Source organism: Sander lucioperca, chromosome 9 (genome assembly GCF_008315115.2).
Source record: "Sander lucioperca isolate FBNREF2018 chromosome 9, SLUC_FBN_1.2, whole genome shotgun sequence".
NCBI lineage: Eukaryota > Metazoa > Chordata > Actinopteri > Perciformes > Percidae > Sander > Sander lucioperca.
In genome coordinates, this window is record NC_050181.1 from 9,768,863 (window position 1) to 9,786,859 (window position 17,997).

Below are 17,997 nucleotides of genomic sequence, written 5' to 3' on the forward strand. Positions count from 1 at the left end.
AATGCTACAGCAAATAGGTAGGCTACATAATTGGGAAACCCTTCGACATAATGGCATTCTTGATAAAAAATGTTTTTATTAAAAATGTAATCAGTTGAACAACCATTAGGGGCCACATGTTCAGTCTAGGTCAGTTAAAGAATTTCCATCCTTGATTATCTGCTTTGTTAGCTAGTAGCTATAGCCTGTTTGCAATGACATACAGTAGCAAATAAAGGAGAATCCTTGGGATGTGTATTTCTTAATGACCATAATGACATTCTCATATTGTTGTTCGGTATATACTTGAACAACCAGTTAGCAAGGCATTTCAATGTTTTTTTTTTTTTTAACATTGTCTGCTAACCTGATGCTAAAAGGTAGCTGGTGGTTTTATCCATGATACCTGCAGTTTTAGTTAGGTTTAATTGGCACTTTTCCTGTCTGTAAGGATTTATTTAACCAATTTGGTATGGTTTGAGCTCAGTTCAAGTTAAATTAAGCTAGTTAGCTAGCTAGTATGTATATTAAGCCAGCTAGAAAGTAAGTTAGCTAGTTTGTAAGCCTGTGTGAGCTAGTTAGCATTAAAATTGCTATTAGTGAGCACAGTGTCAAATTCAAATAAGCTTTAATGGCATTAACTTTTTGCTAAAGCTACATTTGTATCTTTAATTGTGCTTACGTTGTCATATGTGGGTCTTTGCTGGAATAACACGTTGAATGTTCTGTCAAAATCTTCACAATGCAAATGACTAATTTGAATGTTTATTATGTGCATTTTGATAATGATAATACTACTGTTAAAAGAGTATTATGTTGCCATTAAATTAGTTTGGCAAATTTGCCAACGTGTTTATGAAGTACCACCAAAGGGGTTGAGGTAAAGCAAGCTGCAAACCAAAAAGCGCACTTGTCCAATTTGGGTAGAGAGAAAAAAAAAAAGCTCCAGAGAAGGATAGTGTACACAAAAGTTGTTCTGTTGCCCGTGAGTGTGGTGTCAGCCAGTCCCAGTCCCTGTGGCCCTCACCGTGCAGGCCTGACGGGAAACTGACTGCAGCTCAGGACATGGCCTCGTTTGTTCACGGTCCCCTCTCTCTGAAAAGAGTTATGCTGTCTGTTTTGAATGGACAGCGTTTTTCTTTGTGTGCTCGATCAAAACAGAGGGCAAAGTTAGTCAGCAAGTTGCATAGCTTCTGCATTCTGATTCTTCAAGCCTCTTTTGTATGAAGTTTAGCACAATGTTTTACACTGTGTTTGACCTGAATGGCATGCTGGAGGTAGGAACATTTTTCTCAACTACAAAACAGAAAGGGGTAGAATGTAATTTTGCTATCAAATATTACTGATTCATGTTTCTACTGTAGAACTAAACTAGTAAAATGATCATATGGGGTTAACAACTCAGATACAGTACACAAAATGACAGAGTGCAGTGTTGCTGAAATATTTATATGCTTTTATCTGATCTATTTCCTAACCACTAGGTATTTGCCTGTGAATCCCTGGCACTTTTGATATTACCTGAAGGCAAATGGTATATAGATTTATACAAGTTATTTACAACAACAGCCAAGCCATTCCTCTGGAAACTAGGCTGCAGATCAAAGGATTGTTTTGATCTCTACTTAGCATATTTGTTTAACCTAGCCAGTGATTCTGAAAAGTGCACAAGCTTTTCGGTGATATGCAGAGCACCCTTTATCCGTCTTTTTCTTCTGTTAGCTCCGGATTTAAGTACTTTCTGTATTTAGGAGACAACTGGATTTGCCAGCTTTTGAAATTTAGTTGCCCACTTCTAGCAGTCTTGGCACTCAGAAATAGATAACTAGGTATGTTCCACTGCTAATCCTGATCGGCCTTGTAATAGTATTTGCGGACTGTACAGCACTCAATTAGGGCATAATGTGCTATTTTTATTTCCTTTAAGTTGGATTAAATGTGAATTTTTTTTTTTAGTTTTTTTCAGTTTCTACTGTTTACTGTGTGGGTACTTTGCAAAGTATTGTTTTATACTGTTTCAATCAGTAACACTCTCTCCACACAGAATTGCAAAATGTCAGGAGGAAAACAATGTCCAAACGCTCTCTAAAAAAGATGCCAGGGCAATCAGGAAATTTTCTGGAATGCTTAAGAGAATGCATATGCACACAATGCCCTAATTCTCTCTTACTTTGGGTTTGGGAAAGATGAGCCCAGGTTTATTGAGAGCCAAAAAAGGGGGCAGATGGCTCACAAGAGGGATAAACCTGGGAAGTCATGCTGTAAATGTGTTTTACAGAAAACAATGAAAGGAGCGGACAAAGCGATTGTGGCAAAGTCCTTTGGAAAATGGAAAAGCAGCTCTCTAAGGTCCAGGACCATGGAGAAGCCGGATGAGCCGTCCGAGGAGAGTAAGGAGAAGAGCCTTTCCAACTGCACCTGTGAAGCCCCCCAACTCGGCAAGAAACCAGTTGGTAAAAGTACCTTATTTTCTTATTTCTAGTCCATTCACACTGCTGTGTCTCACAGCTTATTTTTCTTGTGGCAATTTTAATTATTACTGTGGTGATTTTTTTTTTCTTCATTTGACTCTCTGGCCTGCCATATCCGGTGAACAAACAAACCACATTGTTGGGCAGGAGAATTCCTTTTGAGGCAAAGTGTGTCTCCGATGATACAGTGTTGCCAGAAAAAGACAAAGCAAAAAATAGCAAACACAAAAACAGTCACAGGTGCATGGGAAAAAGAGAGAATCGAGTAAATGGTCACTGCAGTCCCCAGGAGGTCTTTCAGTGTTAGCCAGTGCGGTGGGTGGACTTCTGACAAGGACGTTGGTTAGCAGCCAGGTGGAGTGTGTAACTGAGAATGCCTCTGTTTATTCTTTTCACATGCTAATGTGGCTCCTATGTGACTTTAATGCGGCAAAACTTTTTCTTGGAGTTAACATTTTTGTTGTTTCAATACCTGCTCTTGTATCACAGTAGTGGGCTTATTCAAAGGTTCCATGCTCTTTCATATAGGCTTGGAACTGTGCCAGGGATAGAGATATATTAACTGTGCTGTATGTAAAGAAAGACTTTACACTGTACAAACAGGTTCAAATTTGGCTTTACAAATATGACAGAGAGCTTGTCATTATTTGTGTTAAAATTATGATTCTGAGACATGTTTGTGTTGTTGTTTTGTTTTTTATACATTAAAAGCATATACATTGACATCACTATGGATTTATGGAGGAGGTGATTCAGTGTTTATGTGGAAATAGGCCTGTATGTAACAAGGAAATATGCTTTGTACTATATGCTATCTACTCTTTATGATAAATTTAGTCCATGTAGCATTTGGCTCTTATCTTATTTGCAGCCCATTATCTTCCATATAGTATATAATGTGGACTACAGTATGTTATAGATTCTTATCCTTCCAAAACCTGAAATAAGGCTTCTGATAATCTGTAATAAAAGACTACATGAGGGCCCAAGTCCTGAGCAAATGCACCCCTATGTGGACACAGTAAGAACAGTGGGGTATAAAACAGGCCATGCAGTCCTTATAGTGCAATTACAATGCTATCTAACTTTTAAGTATAATAGGCTATCAATATTACAGTAAACATGCTCTAAAATATATCTTTCATTAGTTCATGAACCAGCCTAATGTATAATCCAGGAGCGCAAAAGAGCAATATGGCCTCACACTATTGGTCTTTTCATACCTTGAAGTGTACGATCTGTAAATAGCTTAAAAGGCATTGCATCTGCCATCTGCACTTCTAGGAACTCTTCTGCATAACCATTAAAACAAGCTGTCTCAGAGGACATCATTCGTTTTTCAGCCTCAACCCTGAATTACGGTTTGTTCATTATAATTACAAGGGAGGAGTGTTGCCAGGCTAGCCCGCAGAATGCCAGGTGCACACTTCCATAATCTACCATTTTAAACAACTCAGAGCATTAACAACAGTATCTACATGCTATTCAGCCATTAGTTTAGTTTGGCTTTCATGCTCAAACTCACATCAGTCATCCAAGCATTTTATTTGCCGCAACAGACATACAGGAAGGAAGTGCAATACTTTGTAGTGTTCCATTTTCCTAAGCCTACTTAGGTTATGTGACTGAGCCATGCCGCTGTGTGAAATTGTATCCCGATACTGGCACTGTATCCTTGTGAGGGAGTCTTGTAAAATAGGTTTACTTAGCGCCTTTGCTGGCATTTTCCGAAGATAGCAAATGCACAAACACTGTCCGTGATCGGATTAACTGTTCAACAAAATGATGTAACTCTTTGTCTTTCTTGTGTGGCATAGGTTTCTCTGCTTAAGTTTAGTGGTCATCCAAAAGGGAATAGAAACATTTGAAATCCAGTCATATCATTATAATCCATATATTATAAATGCAATAGATGACAGCCTTGGTTAGTCATCCTTTGTCACATAAATGTGACATTCGACTACCCAGAGTGAATCACTCATCCACTAAATTCACTAGATTTTCCAGATATTGTTTCAAAGTGCACAACAACAATCCTTAATTAACACAAGTCCTAATTTGTAAGGCATTTCATTTTGAACTTAGCCTGATGTTCCTCTCCAGTGTTGCAGCACAGGATTTAAATTGCATGTGATAAGTGTGAAAGATTTTTTTTAAGCATCCATATACAGTATAAAGTACGCTATGCCAAGTACACAGAGAACATGAATTTGCACCTGAGGACATATAGCTATACATCCAGAGTCACAAGGTGTGTCAAGACAAAATGTTAATTACACAATTTATGACAGAAATCAGTTGAAATATCTCCATGGATCTCGCTTATTTACATTTTAATTACTACTATTACTTATTCTTATTTTTTAGATGTGACCATAGCAAGCTCAATTCCTCCCTTACACTAGAAAGGAGCAAAATGACTGTTTTCCACTGGAGGTTTAGATGCTTGTTTATCACTTTTAAATACCATCATCTTTGCTGAAATCCCCTCTCAAAAGAACCTTTCACTTGCTGGAATAAATTCAAATTAAAATTTAAATCCCTCTTTGCATTTCTTCAGCCTTTTTTAAAATAGCTGCCTCCTTTTAGAAAGCTGTTTATGTAGTGATCTGTTCATAATCCAGTTTGTTTCTCAACAGCGAAAAACACAGAAATCGTATTATCACTATCTTGGAGAGATGATGCGAGAAATCAGGAAGTATAAATGTCTGGATCTGTGGAAGTTTCCAAAGTTGCAAAGCTGAAGAATATGGCAAAAGCCTTTCAATAAAGTAGTCTGTAACACTGCAAATTGACTTGCAAATATGCAGAAATATAAAGTACATTGTGCCGATAACTCAAAAACATTTCACCAACCTTTTGCAGAGCTAGTGTAGAGATAGACAATATGTGCTAATTCAACAAATACACAATATTGTAGCATGTTTCAGACAATGTAGACAGTATTTCTCATATACTGTAGATAGATGCCTCATCAGAAATGTTGATGTGTATGACATACAGCTATTGAAGTGAGAAATGTAAGATTAACCCCTGGCACCATGGCTGACAAGTCACGCAGATCTCTGTAAACAGCTCTTTTTAAATCTTAGGAGTTGCTCACCTTGTAATATACTCAGAAAAACAATATCTAATCAGAAATGTAACAAATATGAGTAAAACAGCAGACATTTACATGCAGTGCCTTTGATAACAATCCATTTTAGATGTAAAATGACACAGAAGAGGCCATAGGGAAATTTAATTTGCTCAAGCTAGATTGGATTTATTGTTTAGAAACAAATTATAATTGTGTCTCCAGAAAGTTAACCAAGATCCAAACAAAAAGAAATCAATGACCCAACCCCATTAATCACTCAAAGCCAGCTACTTGTGCTGAAGAAACTAACTTCATAATCAATTTCTTTGTTTTGCTCAAAGGACATTTGCATTTTAGTTCATGTCAGCAAGCTTCCTGTGTCTGGTGCAATCAAAAATTGCAAGCCATCCACATTAATGGAGTTTTTTCTATTTATTCAAGTGCATATCTCTGAATACTCAAGATGATTTTAGCTTATTATGCAAACTACCCTACAAATATTTTAAAGACAAGAAAAAAAAAAATTCTATTGTGTTGCAGATTTAACTTTTCTGATGCTTCTCATGCTTTCATTGTCACAGTAAAAAAATAAATCTGTATGCTACATCATCTAACACATTTTATTTTAGTTTTAATGACTAACCAACCAATATCTGTGCCTTAGGATCTTGCAATTGAGCACCCACGGGACTTCTGAGACCAGACAGAAATGCCTCCTGTTAGTTGTGTCTAGACATACTATTATGGCCACCAAGGTCATTATCAAAGCACACATTATACACACCTGTTACCATTGTTTAGATGCTCGTTTTTGGCTGAACATCCAAGCTCTTATCTGGCCATTTGTAGGCGTGTCTGCTTCATTGTCTGCCCGCCTGAGTAGAAAAGATGGGCAGGGACCCCGAGAGACGCCCAGATCTGGACCTAACCTCTCAATGACACAACACAATGAGTCCACGGCCTATGAACTACAAAAGCCAGAAATTAACTAACCATTCATGCATTAATTTCTTAGATGTAAGCAATCAGATGCTCTCATATGAGGTCAAAATATGTAAGGAACCAGCAGTGACCACCAATGACTGATGCTTTTAGTTGTTATTGGATCATTTAAACATGCAGTAATATAAATAGTTAAGATTTTTTTTTTTTGGCATTTTAGGCCTTTATTTGTATAGGACAGCTGAAGACATGAAAGTGGAGAGAGGGGGAATGACATGCAGCAAAGGGCCACAGGGCGGCCGCTGCAACGAGGAGTAAACCTCTATGGGCGCATGCTCTACCAGGTGAACTACCTAGGCGCCCTATTAGTAACGAAATGTAAGCATGTTAATCTACATTTCTCTGGATCCACATGGTTTTAGGAGTAAACTTGTATTTCCATGCACGCAATTTACAGCCTTAATTGTGACTTTTACGCCACAAAAGTTCAAGTTTGGTCACTTGTCACTGATCTTTGGCCAGTTCGTTGTAATGAGATGCTCTCATTTGAGGGCAGTAAATGTAGGGAACCAGTTGGGGGCTAATAATACTTTTCATTAAGGTAAATGATTTAGACCTGCAATTATACGTATAATTATGAAAGCCAACCATTTAAATCTAACTATCTTTCTGGAACCATGTGGATTTAGGAATTGCATGTATTGCCATGCACGCAACATACAGCCTAATTGTGATTTTTACACACAAAAGTCCATGTTTGGTCACCCGTCACATCTAGTAAAACTGTATCTTTGGCCACTTAGTTGTTCTATTAGTTTTTGAAGACTACCCAAGTATATTACATCCCATGAGATGAGGATTTAGTGAGCTAGGACAACAAATTCAAATAAAACAGAGCCAGTTAGTTCCAAAAGTCATTAGTTCAAGGCAGAGATAGAAGACCTCCTATATTTGTCCATAAAACATTTGAAATGTTATTGAAGTGTCTTCAAAGGACACTGAATAAACATATTGTAAGGTTTCCTATGGTCGCACGCAAATCACCCCAGAGGGGATTGCTGGGAAGTAATCTAATCATTTCTTTTAACTGAGACACAATGACATGCGGTGTAGATAATGATCCCCATGAAAGATGTACTATATTTTCAAAAGAATATTCCCTGTCTGCTGACATTAACATAAAGATAGTTATACATCCTGGAGCCATATCAACAACATGTACTTATGTTTGGTTGCTGCTATTTGCATATGCAAATCATTTTTAAAATTTTAATTCAGTCCTTTTATGTGACTTTGTGTGATGAACAAGCGGCATCAAGTGGTTGCACAATGAGGGTTCAGTACCACCAAGAAGAAGCATTTATGTCATTTTAGACCAAGCTTAAAGCATTATAGCTGAAATTAACCACAGTTTAATATAGATTTTTACACATCTATCATATTCAATGGCACAGTGTGAATATGCATTGTTGTTTTGGTGTATGGGCTGCCATGTGAAATTAGTCGCTTTGCTTTGTTAAAATTACGGGGCGGGGTGTTGAGTGAGGGGGTTTGTTGAAGTTTTACTGCTGACATTTTGATCCTGCAGTGCATTAGAAGAATTCAGTTAAACATATTTGTGTAGGTTTCACAGGAGGAAGGTATAGTGCTCGAAACAACAGGGTGCTGTGACCCTTCACTTTGCTTACATAATTTGCAGCAGAATGCAAAAAGCTTTTAGACACAGATGTGACCCATTGTAATACCTTTGTAAATGCAATCAAACACTTTCTACAAATATGAGCAGGACTTTTTAAATGTGAACCCTTGTTTGACATGTAATTTTGTCCAACCCACTCCTCTTTCATTCCTCCATCAGCTCTCTCCAGTTATGCCCACATTTTTAGTTGACGAAATAGCTTGACAAAACACTAGTTTGTGTTCTATGCCTGCTCTAAATAATCTCTCTCTCTCTCTCTCTCTCTCTCTCTCTTTAGAGATTTAAACAGATGTTAGGGCCAAAATAAAATGTCACATTTTGTAATGGTGATGCAGTGTAGTCCTCAACATGTTACTGTCTCACAATTTGTCAAGATTGCTTTACATGAGTTGATTTTTGTGTTTTTTTCCAACAATATTGATGTCTAGTTCAGGACATGAAATAATCATCCCTAGAACAAGCTTGTGTCCTCACACCAAGATTGTCTGCATCAGCAAACAAAGAACATGTTATTTGATAAGATGCTTAGATAGAGGATTCTTTACTTTCATATGTTTGTCCGATTATCAGGCACAAATGGTGAAAAGAGGGGAAAACGGAACAGGTCCACTCTCTTTGTATGTCTCTTTCACAGTGTACCATAAATTGGCTCTTGAAGACAGTTAGAAATTAGACTTTCAAATGAGGCATTAAACAAGGTGATGATCAACTGCCAAACCTTAAGTAATGATATTCTCCATCCTCAAGTCCCCGGCCTTGCATAACCAAATGCACAAATCACAGAAAAAAGAACTGAAAATACATTATTATTACATATTGTGTTCACACGTCAGTCCCCCAGGACAGGGGGGGACGTCACCGACAGATAAGCATGTTTGGGTGGCCCCTACCATCAGCTGGGGACGGCTATGCTTGGATCTTAAAGGGTGGGCCCCCTTATGGGTATCACTTATTTTAAATCCTGAGCCACACCATCCCACCCCCCTCTTTTGCCCCCCTTTGCCCCAGGCTCCACCCAGAAGTGTGGTTCCCTTTGTCATTGTAATCTGGCCCTGTTTGCTAAACGCTTCCACTGTTTACTCTCTGCTATGGGGGCTTGTATGAACAGGAGTCAGCAGGACACAGGGTGACATCACTTTGGCTGGGGGGTGTTTGAAAAGCTGCATTTGTGATGTCTCGGGGCCCCGTTCTTCTGTTATTCTTCCCTGTCTCTATCCAGGCCTGTCGAACGCATGAGCTAACTCAGGAGGGTAACATGGCCTACAGGGAGGAATTACACCTAATTACTTGAATAACTGCTAGGCAGCCTTCCGTGGTCACCAAAAATCATTTCCAGGTCTCTGCCTTTTACTGATAGCCAGACTTCTTGTCACAGAAAACCCTGGACAAAGCTTTTACATTCAAATGGTCCAGGAGAAATGAAACAGACTGACAGGTACAAACATTAAAAAGGGGGGAAATCAAATTAACAGACAAGGATTTCATATCATCTATTTTTGTTGTTGCCGTAGCGATAAAGTCGCAGACATTGAAACTGGTCTGTTGAGCCATTGTTATCATCCCTGGCCATCTGCTGCTGAGGAGTGACATTCCCTCTCATTTGCATGATGAGTGATGTATGAGGAGCTTGGGAGGGCATATGCCCTGGTCTTATGACAAAGCAAGAGAAAGTTTTTTTTTTTAACACATAAGAATAAGGATCAGTATATAAATATAAATATGAATAAGGCTGGAAGAATGAGCAACAAAAAGGGAATAAATCACCTGTGAGTGTATATACATGTGTATTTGCCTGCATGTATGTTGCATCTTCGCCAAGCGCACACAAATCTGTGGCGTCTGTGCGAGTGTACGCGCGCATGAGTAGAGGCTAGTGCGCGCATCTGCCTTCTTGTGTGCCTGTTTGTGTGTTTTGCGGATGTGGGAGTAGAGCGAGGAGGGGGGTTGGTGGCTGTTGATGTGCAAATGTGCATCATGTTGAAGGGCTGTGAATGGGGAGGTGTGACGTAAAAAGGGACCCGAACGCAGGTGCTTATCTCGAGGCTGTCAAAGGCACAGTATGTCATATTCCTGGGGACTACCTTTCAAAGCCACAGCACCAGCTCAGCTATCAAGAGATTGGGAGAAAATCAAACTTTTTGGATCACAGCACTAGGTTGGTGTCAAAGTTCTTTTTATTTAATACATACTGTCAGTTTGGTCAGCATTTATCATCACTGATACTCTGTATCGCATTTGTGAACGACATGCCTAGATGCTGTCATCTGAAAACAGGAGTGTTAGAAACTTACTTAGATTTACACTGAGATTCACTCAGCTGCTACACTTGTGTTCTGTGGATTTGCACAAGATTATGTGAAATAGTTTTATGCTGTCAATTGTTTTAAACTGTGTCAGGGAGTATTTAGAAAATATTGCACTGGTGAGGAACATTTGTTTGCTTGATACAAATCAGTGTTCTTAAAAATCTTAGCTGGAAAGCGAGCACAGCTTCTGTTCAGGTTTCAGACAGTTTGAGAGGAGATTAAATGGCTCAAACTGTTTTTTGAGAGGCATGACCTATTTTTGATCATCCAGATAGCATGAGATACCGTCTATCTAGATTAAATTCATAGCATTTGCGTGGAGTATAAGCTTGTCTTAGAAAAGCACATGTTCGTATTGTATGCAGAGACAAAGCATTGTCAGGTTGCCTGTGGCTTTGACAGTGACAGCTGTACATACTGTACAAGACCACTGAGCCTAATGCAAAACAACATTAAACACTGACTCTGTGTTCCAATAACATATTTGAACAGTCAGTGAATTATTTTATTGCATCCTGTTCTGGTCCGGTAAAGCTAAATGTAGTGATAGTAACACAGTCTACAAGTGAACTTTTGTGTTATATGTTGGTAAGTCTTACCTTTGAATAAATTCAGAGGAGCCAAAGCACTCAACAGTCTCCAGAGCAACTATTGATTTAAGAGGACGGATGCTGGTTAGAAAAGTTCATCATTTACTAGTAACGTGCGGAACACTAATGGCTCAGATCCTGCTTTACGACCCAACTTTAAGTTGATCATTGTTAAACAACAGTAGGATTTTTTTTTTTAAGCGAGAGCAGACTTTAGGCCTCGGTTGAACTAATTGTCCTGATGTTATCACAACTTCAATGTATTTTTAGATGTTGTTCTTTATTCTTTTGAACAACAGAAAATAAACAGTTTAGAGTCTATGACAGAGAAAAGGTACGTACTGTAAACTACCAACATCTGCTATATCTGCCAATCACTTCTAAATGCCATGTCTTTCAGAGACAGTATCCTCTGTGATTGAGGTGTTAAATCATCTTTAGGTCTGGAGAATTTCACTAGTGGCAAAATAAATCAAAATGCCGGTTGTCATTCTGCCTGTTAGCCTCCATTTAATCACAACTCCATCAGCTTATTTCAGTCAGCTCACATCTCAACAAACAAAAAAAGAGCAAGCGAAGACATTAGATAACACAGCATTGTGTAACAGTGTCGCATTTCGATTATCCTTTGAAAAGTTTGGCAAGTTATTCAAAGATGATAACCTGTAAAGACAGGACCTGTGAGTGGGTTTATAAAGTTACACCTCTATTGATTAGAGAAGCAGCCCAGACTATAGCAGGGATGTGTGGTAAAGCAGTGATAAGTAAGGAGGCATTATTCCTCTCTGCTCCCCGCCCTCTGCTTCAAAGCACAGGGATGTTAGTTGCTACACAACACATAAATGCAACCTCTGTTCGCCTCCAGGAACTGTCCATGGTACCTGCTGCTAAACAAAACTGGATTCACAAACTTATTCACATAGCTGCAATGCACACTAAACTTCTGTGGTGGAAAAATATATTTCCGTCTATTTACATCAATCTTTCAAAGAAATAAAAATATAAAAGTTATTTTGAATTCTAATAGCTTGTTTTGATTATAAGTCAATTGCCGTCAGGTGCACAAATGTAAACGACAAAATCACACGAACAAGCTCAGCATATTAGTCTGTTACATATTGTGTACCTGTTTTTGCACCGCTCAAACTTCAGTTAGTTAATCCAGGGAAATGAATTATGTGGATTTAATTCAACAAGGTCTCAGAAATGATCCATCTGCTGTTGAGCAGCTGGTGAAAGGATAAATGTAATTAATTACTTAACTTTTGAACAGTATTCCAGAAAAACAGTGCTGTTTGTGTGTCCTACTAGGAAAGAAATGTAAAGCAACAGTGTGATACATACCTTTCAAATGTATTCCTTTCACTTTTGTTCTTAGAAACATGCTATATTTTAAATAGTCTTTCTAGGTAGCCTCTAATATTGTTTAAAATTGGTGTAAATGTATAATCCATATATCTTTCAGGAATTTGTTACAATGGCAATAAAAGGCTTTAAAATATTATAAATATTGGATAAATTAAACTTCAGCAGATAATAAATTAAATAGCATAATATATAATTAAGTGTATAGAATTCTAGATGAAAGTAACCCTCATGATATACATGCTATAGGCTTACACTGAAATAACTAATGTAGTTTTTTCTTCTCCTGGTTGTTCCTTCAGAAATGGACTGATCCAAAAGGATTTAATGATTATTGTATAAATCATTTGAAAATCTGAATAAAATGTTAGTGTTAGTGTATAATGGCATTCTTATTTTTTTTTTTTAGCTTGGTTCTACTTTACAGCAAAATGACCTAAAAATGTTTACCATGTTAAAACAGGTGGGATTTTCCTAAAAAGATAATAAAATCACAACACAAAAAAACCTTTTAGTGAATAGTTATATTTGCTTGACAGGGCAAGACTATGAAATGTTCTCAATTAATATTACATGGGATTTTATTCTGCCTTTCTTGTTTTAAAAATATATTTCAGAATTTACCTTGATTGTAATGTACCTCATTGGCTGCGGTTTTGTTTGTTGGCCTAACTATAAAGGATCTGCTTATACCCTTGTGGGTTGGGAAGAATTAGGATTTATGAATTTATTTCCTCTGTTGTATTGTTTAAACAGCTTTGGTTTAGTTTTGATCCCTTCCTCTTGCCTTTGAGGCTGTTCCACGGTGTCAGCTGTTGACTGATAGTAAGAGAACTGCCTCCCAGTGTGAATGAAAGAAAACTAGCGGTTGGTAAACACTGATAAGGGATAAATAGAAAGCGGTCAGGCAGAGATAGTTCTGTGGGAGCCCAGATTGTGTGCGGTCTGTTAAAATGAGATTCTGAGCCTGTCCTTTTTATTCTTCCTCCCCTCCCCTCCCCTGTGCGGCGTTTGTCTGGAAAATCTCCAGTGACCCGGCTCGGCAGTCCCAGGCTGCAGTATTCTCTTTTTGTATTTGTTTTGTTTTCTAACAAGGGTCAAGTTGGCCAATAGACATGTCCCTGATGCTTATAGACAGCTGTCATGACTTCAAGTACTTACAATAGTTACATTTTACACAAATACATGGTTCAGCACCAACTAACACTGCAGTAAGAGATTTGTTAAAAAGCTTAATATGTACACAATTTTGAAAGCAGTTTGTCATGTGTGTTTATTACCTATCCTATAATTCACCCTCAAAATCCATTAAGTTTTTTTAAAAAAAAGCTGAGTAGGAGCAGTTCTGAGTATCCATCCATCATCCTTTCTTATATCTCCCATTACATATGTGCTCAAAGTATCATGATCAAGTCAAGGCTACATGTATACGTATATACATCACCATGCTATATTAATTAATTACAGTCACATAATTAGACATTTACACTCTCTTTACTACAGACCCTGAAGAATATAACTAATTTCTCAATTACAGTTGCTCTAAATTACTGTTTTATTCAATTCATTTTTAGGGAGCAGTCTGTCTTATCCGTTGATTTTTTTTTTCAGGGGTGAATCTATATTTTACGTGATTACAAAGACCTTCAGAGGTCTTACCTTGAGGATCACCATGTGGTGTATCTACACAGAAAATAGTTCTGCCTATTGTAGCCCAGCAGCTAATGAGATTGGTTGTTAAGTGAATGACACAAAGGCTAAAAAAAAGCTTAGCGTTTCGGGTGAATATCACTGTGTCCCTGCGCATACACACACACACACACACACACACACACACACACACAAACATACTCTCTTAGCAGCGAGACTCTGGACTACCCTGTACCCCACCTCGATATCCTTCTGCTCCGTCTCCTCCCCGATGTCACTATGAGATGCAAAACAAAGGCTAAAGGGGGCATGGTAAGTCGAGCTTGTGATTCTGCCCTGTCGGACATGTTAACATGGGCTCATTTAGATGCAGGAGACAAGTGATTCTGTTTGTCTGTGTGAGGATGTGCTGTGCTGTGTAAGCCTCAGGCTCAGATAAGTAGATTCATTGAAGGGTCGGTTATGTGACTCAGAATCAGATCACAACATTCTTCTCAATTGCTGCTAAAACTTTTCATTATGTGAGCCAATTGCACTTGAACTTTATGTTTTAAAAAGGAAAAAGGTTTATTTGTTGCCTCTGTGCCTGTATTTGTTAATGGTGCTGGTTAATGAGACATAGTTTATTGTTGTTTATCCTTGAGTAAAGCTTGACAGTGTTGTCCAATGATTTATCTAAAAAAGCACTGAAAGGCATAATAGAGAAAGGCATGACAGCACAAGAGAGTGTCTTGTCAAGCATCCAGACTCAGTTTGTATCGATTGCTGAGCGGTTTAGTCACTTACTCAAAAACAAATAGATGTCGTTTTGACACAAACATGTACATTTTAAACACTGTGCAGATATCTTGTACCTTCCCTCGGACCCCTCTTTCTGATCTCTATAGTAGCACTGGAGCATCAGAAGTGATTGCTGTAACACAAACATTTAAGTGCATTAGCTTATCATGCTCCACTGTCAGGGTGAAAACTGGGTTAAAGTCCATTGCGTATATTAAACCCTGGACTTAAGTCAAATTTACATTTTGTTAAAGATTACTCCTTTTATTGATGCATATAATGATATTCATGGACCATCTGCTGATTTGGCAAGCATGGATCAAACTCACAAAACAGCCCTGCTAACCTTTTAAGTACAAAATAGTCTGGCTTAACTCTGCTATCCCAGAAGTGTGTGTGTATGTGAGAGTGTAAGAGATTGTATGGATATTGGATAATACTTAATTTAGATCCTCCATGCAGCTCATGCCATATTTTATTTCATCATGATCGCTTTTGGTAGCAGACCAGGGCTTGTGTTTGAACCACTGACCAAATAATGTTTGTCTGACAATGAGCAAAGCAAAATCTTGGTACGAAGAATCTGATTAAACTCTTGACCACAGCGTACAGCTCTGAGTTTATATCCGTTGCCATGGTTACATGGATTTCACAGTGCAGCATTGCACACTTCCACCTGGTTGTAAACGGCTATACGGGCCTTACCTCTTGAACGTAATGAAACACTGCTTAAGGCTATTCTAGTTATTCTGATTGAACTGATTTAGTCCTGAACTATCTCCCAGTGTGCGTTTCACAGAAATAGGAATTCACCATTGGAAATCCTTACTGCATGAAATACTTATGTTCGACTCATTCCAAACAAAGCTTACGCAGATTGAGAATTCATATGCCAGAGGTAAATCCGAGTTAACACGGATTTATACTGGCATGAGTTAAAGGACTAGAGTTTGTAATCCAGGTGGCCAAGGGATTTTACCATACAGTGGCAAAAATCACTTAAAACTCCCCCAACATCCTAAGCCACTGAGCTCAGTAAGCAGACAGATTGTTCAGAATTGATGACAGAACAACTATATCAGAGCTGGACTCTGTGTGTGTGTGTCTGTGTGTGTGTATGTATCCGCGTGTTTGTGTGTATGCCCATGTTTGTGTGTGTGCACATATGTGAACATGTTTGCTTCCTATATATACTCAATTAGTACTAAATGGGCTCTTTAGAATAAGACCTTGACAGATTGGTATTATTTTGCTTCAACAGGGTAGGGAGGTGTATTGGGAATACTGCCTTCTATCTGCTTAAACATCAGTAGCATGAATAAAAAGACAGCATCCTCCATTTCAGTGACCTCTGACAGATTGGTAAAGGGATCAAAGTTGCTATAATATTCAAATAATCAATGTGTTAATAGTCTTTTGCTTGATCACCATATCCAATACATTAAAAAATACCCATAGAAATACAAAAGGTGCGTCTCTATATGTGTGTGTGTGTGTGTGTGTGTGTGTGTGTGTGTGTGTGTGTGTGTGTGAACACGCACCCGTGTGCACATGTGTGTGGAGGACAGAGGAGCAGAGATAGAGTGGAGTTGTTTAATGACAGGAACAGCTGACTCATTTAGAGAGAGCAGTGAAAGGTAATTAACCCTGGGAAAACTACAGCTGCCATGCGAGCTGTTCACTTCAGCGCAATCTGATTAGGAATCACTGCTCGAGTCCCTGACTCCTTTCAGGCACTGTGTGTTCGAGGTAAACTTTTCCCTTTGCCCCGGAGAGCCCCGGAGCACTGGAGACCTGCCTTTTGTGACGGGGGATTAGCTGGAACGGTTACTACGTTTCTCCAAATTGCAGACCACCTGGTAGCATTCATGCAACCTCCTCCATGAAAGGGCCTCCTTGGGCAGGAACAATGAGCGGGATTACTCTGCTCATTGTTACACCGGGGCTGGAACTTCTTTTTCCCCAAACACCTGTCCCCAAATTAGACAGGTTTGAAAAAACATGTTCATGACAGAATTCAAAGATTCAAACTAACATGAGAGTGGTTAGGCAGACTGGAGACTTGCCAATGGATGGATTGTCTGCCACTCCATTTATTATGCTATTGATGCATAGTGTAGTCAAGAAGATACAAATTTTGGTTGAAATTCACAAATAAAATAGCATATCATCTAGGCCCCTTTCATACGATAAGGGAACTAAAAACACCAGAAATTTGGTCAAAAACAGAAATTGGCTCTTTGATGTCAGAAGAAACAATCTGGACTTGGTGCCTTTGTGTGGTCCGGCTCCAGATGAACTCAATTTAGAGGGAAGGCTTTGGGATGACTTTGGAAAGCGATTACAAGATTCATAAATCACCTCGGCAAAGGTGTCACCATCTGACTCTTTTATGGGACTCTTGCTAACTCCGTCCAATAACAAGTTTCCCCTGTAGTTATGCCATCATAACAAATCATTGAAGCGATAGCGGCTAGCCAGGCTCCTAATTGTCTGTTAAGAATTCTGTGAGCTTTGTTCTTTTATTGAAGCATCTCTGTCTTGGAGAAGTGATAAGATGCCAATACGCTCCTCTATAAAAGTACTCTTTGGCAAAAGGCACAAACACTTTGCTTGGCCGTCAGGGTAGCTGTGAGGCTGTTATATCTGAAATCGCAGTTGACTTCAAGATTTTTGACTGTGTCTTCATAATTCCAGAAACCTTGATCAGACGGAGGAATGCTCATAAATTGCCGGTAGAATAATTTTCTTTCAGATACAGTATTTTTTTCCCCTTTTATTTGAAAGGGCATAAACTTACACAGCACAAATAAAAGCATGATATTTTTCTTTCCGCTGAATTTGAGATTATACTAAATGAACTCATCTTAATTTTTAAAGGGGAGTATAAGGGAGTACATTTATAAACACTGTTCAGTATCACATGTCCCTTGATTCAATTGCAAAACATTTTATTTTCTTATAAACACAGCAAACTTTCCAGTGTAGTTAGGTGTTGTTTAACTGTTGATTTTACCATGTAGGTCACCATGATTAAACATTGTGAAAAAAGATTTTATGCCAAGTTTTAGACATAAATTAGACATCCTAGACCTCTTTTGTCCCCTCCCCCTCCTAAAATATATCTCAGCCATTA

General features: G+C 38.5%; 1 protein-coding gene across 5 annotated transcripts in view; it reads left to right on the forward strand.

Moving 5' to 3' along the window:
* Positions 1–1,127: 1,127 nt before the first annotated feature.
* The window catches only part of st18 (ST18 C2H2C-type zinc finger transcription factor), a 39,936-nt gene continuing 23,066 nt past the window's right edge, over positions 1,128–17,997 (forward strand). For 2 of the 5 annotated variants that reach the window (XM_031294063.2, XM_036005401.1), the window contains exons 1-2: positions 1,128–1,256; positions 2,258–2,432. In XM_031294063.2, the coding sequence (XP_031149923.1) occupies positions 1,203–1,256; positions 2,258–2,432 (229 nt within the window). In that variant the 5' untranslated portion in view covers positions 1,128–1,202. Of the gene's footprint in view, positions 1,257–2,257; positions 2,433–10,085; positions 10,326–17,997 lie in introns of those variants that run through there. The other 3 variants (XM_031294062.2, XM_031294064.2, XM_031294065.2) reach the window with 3 other exon arrangements.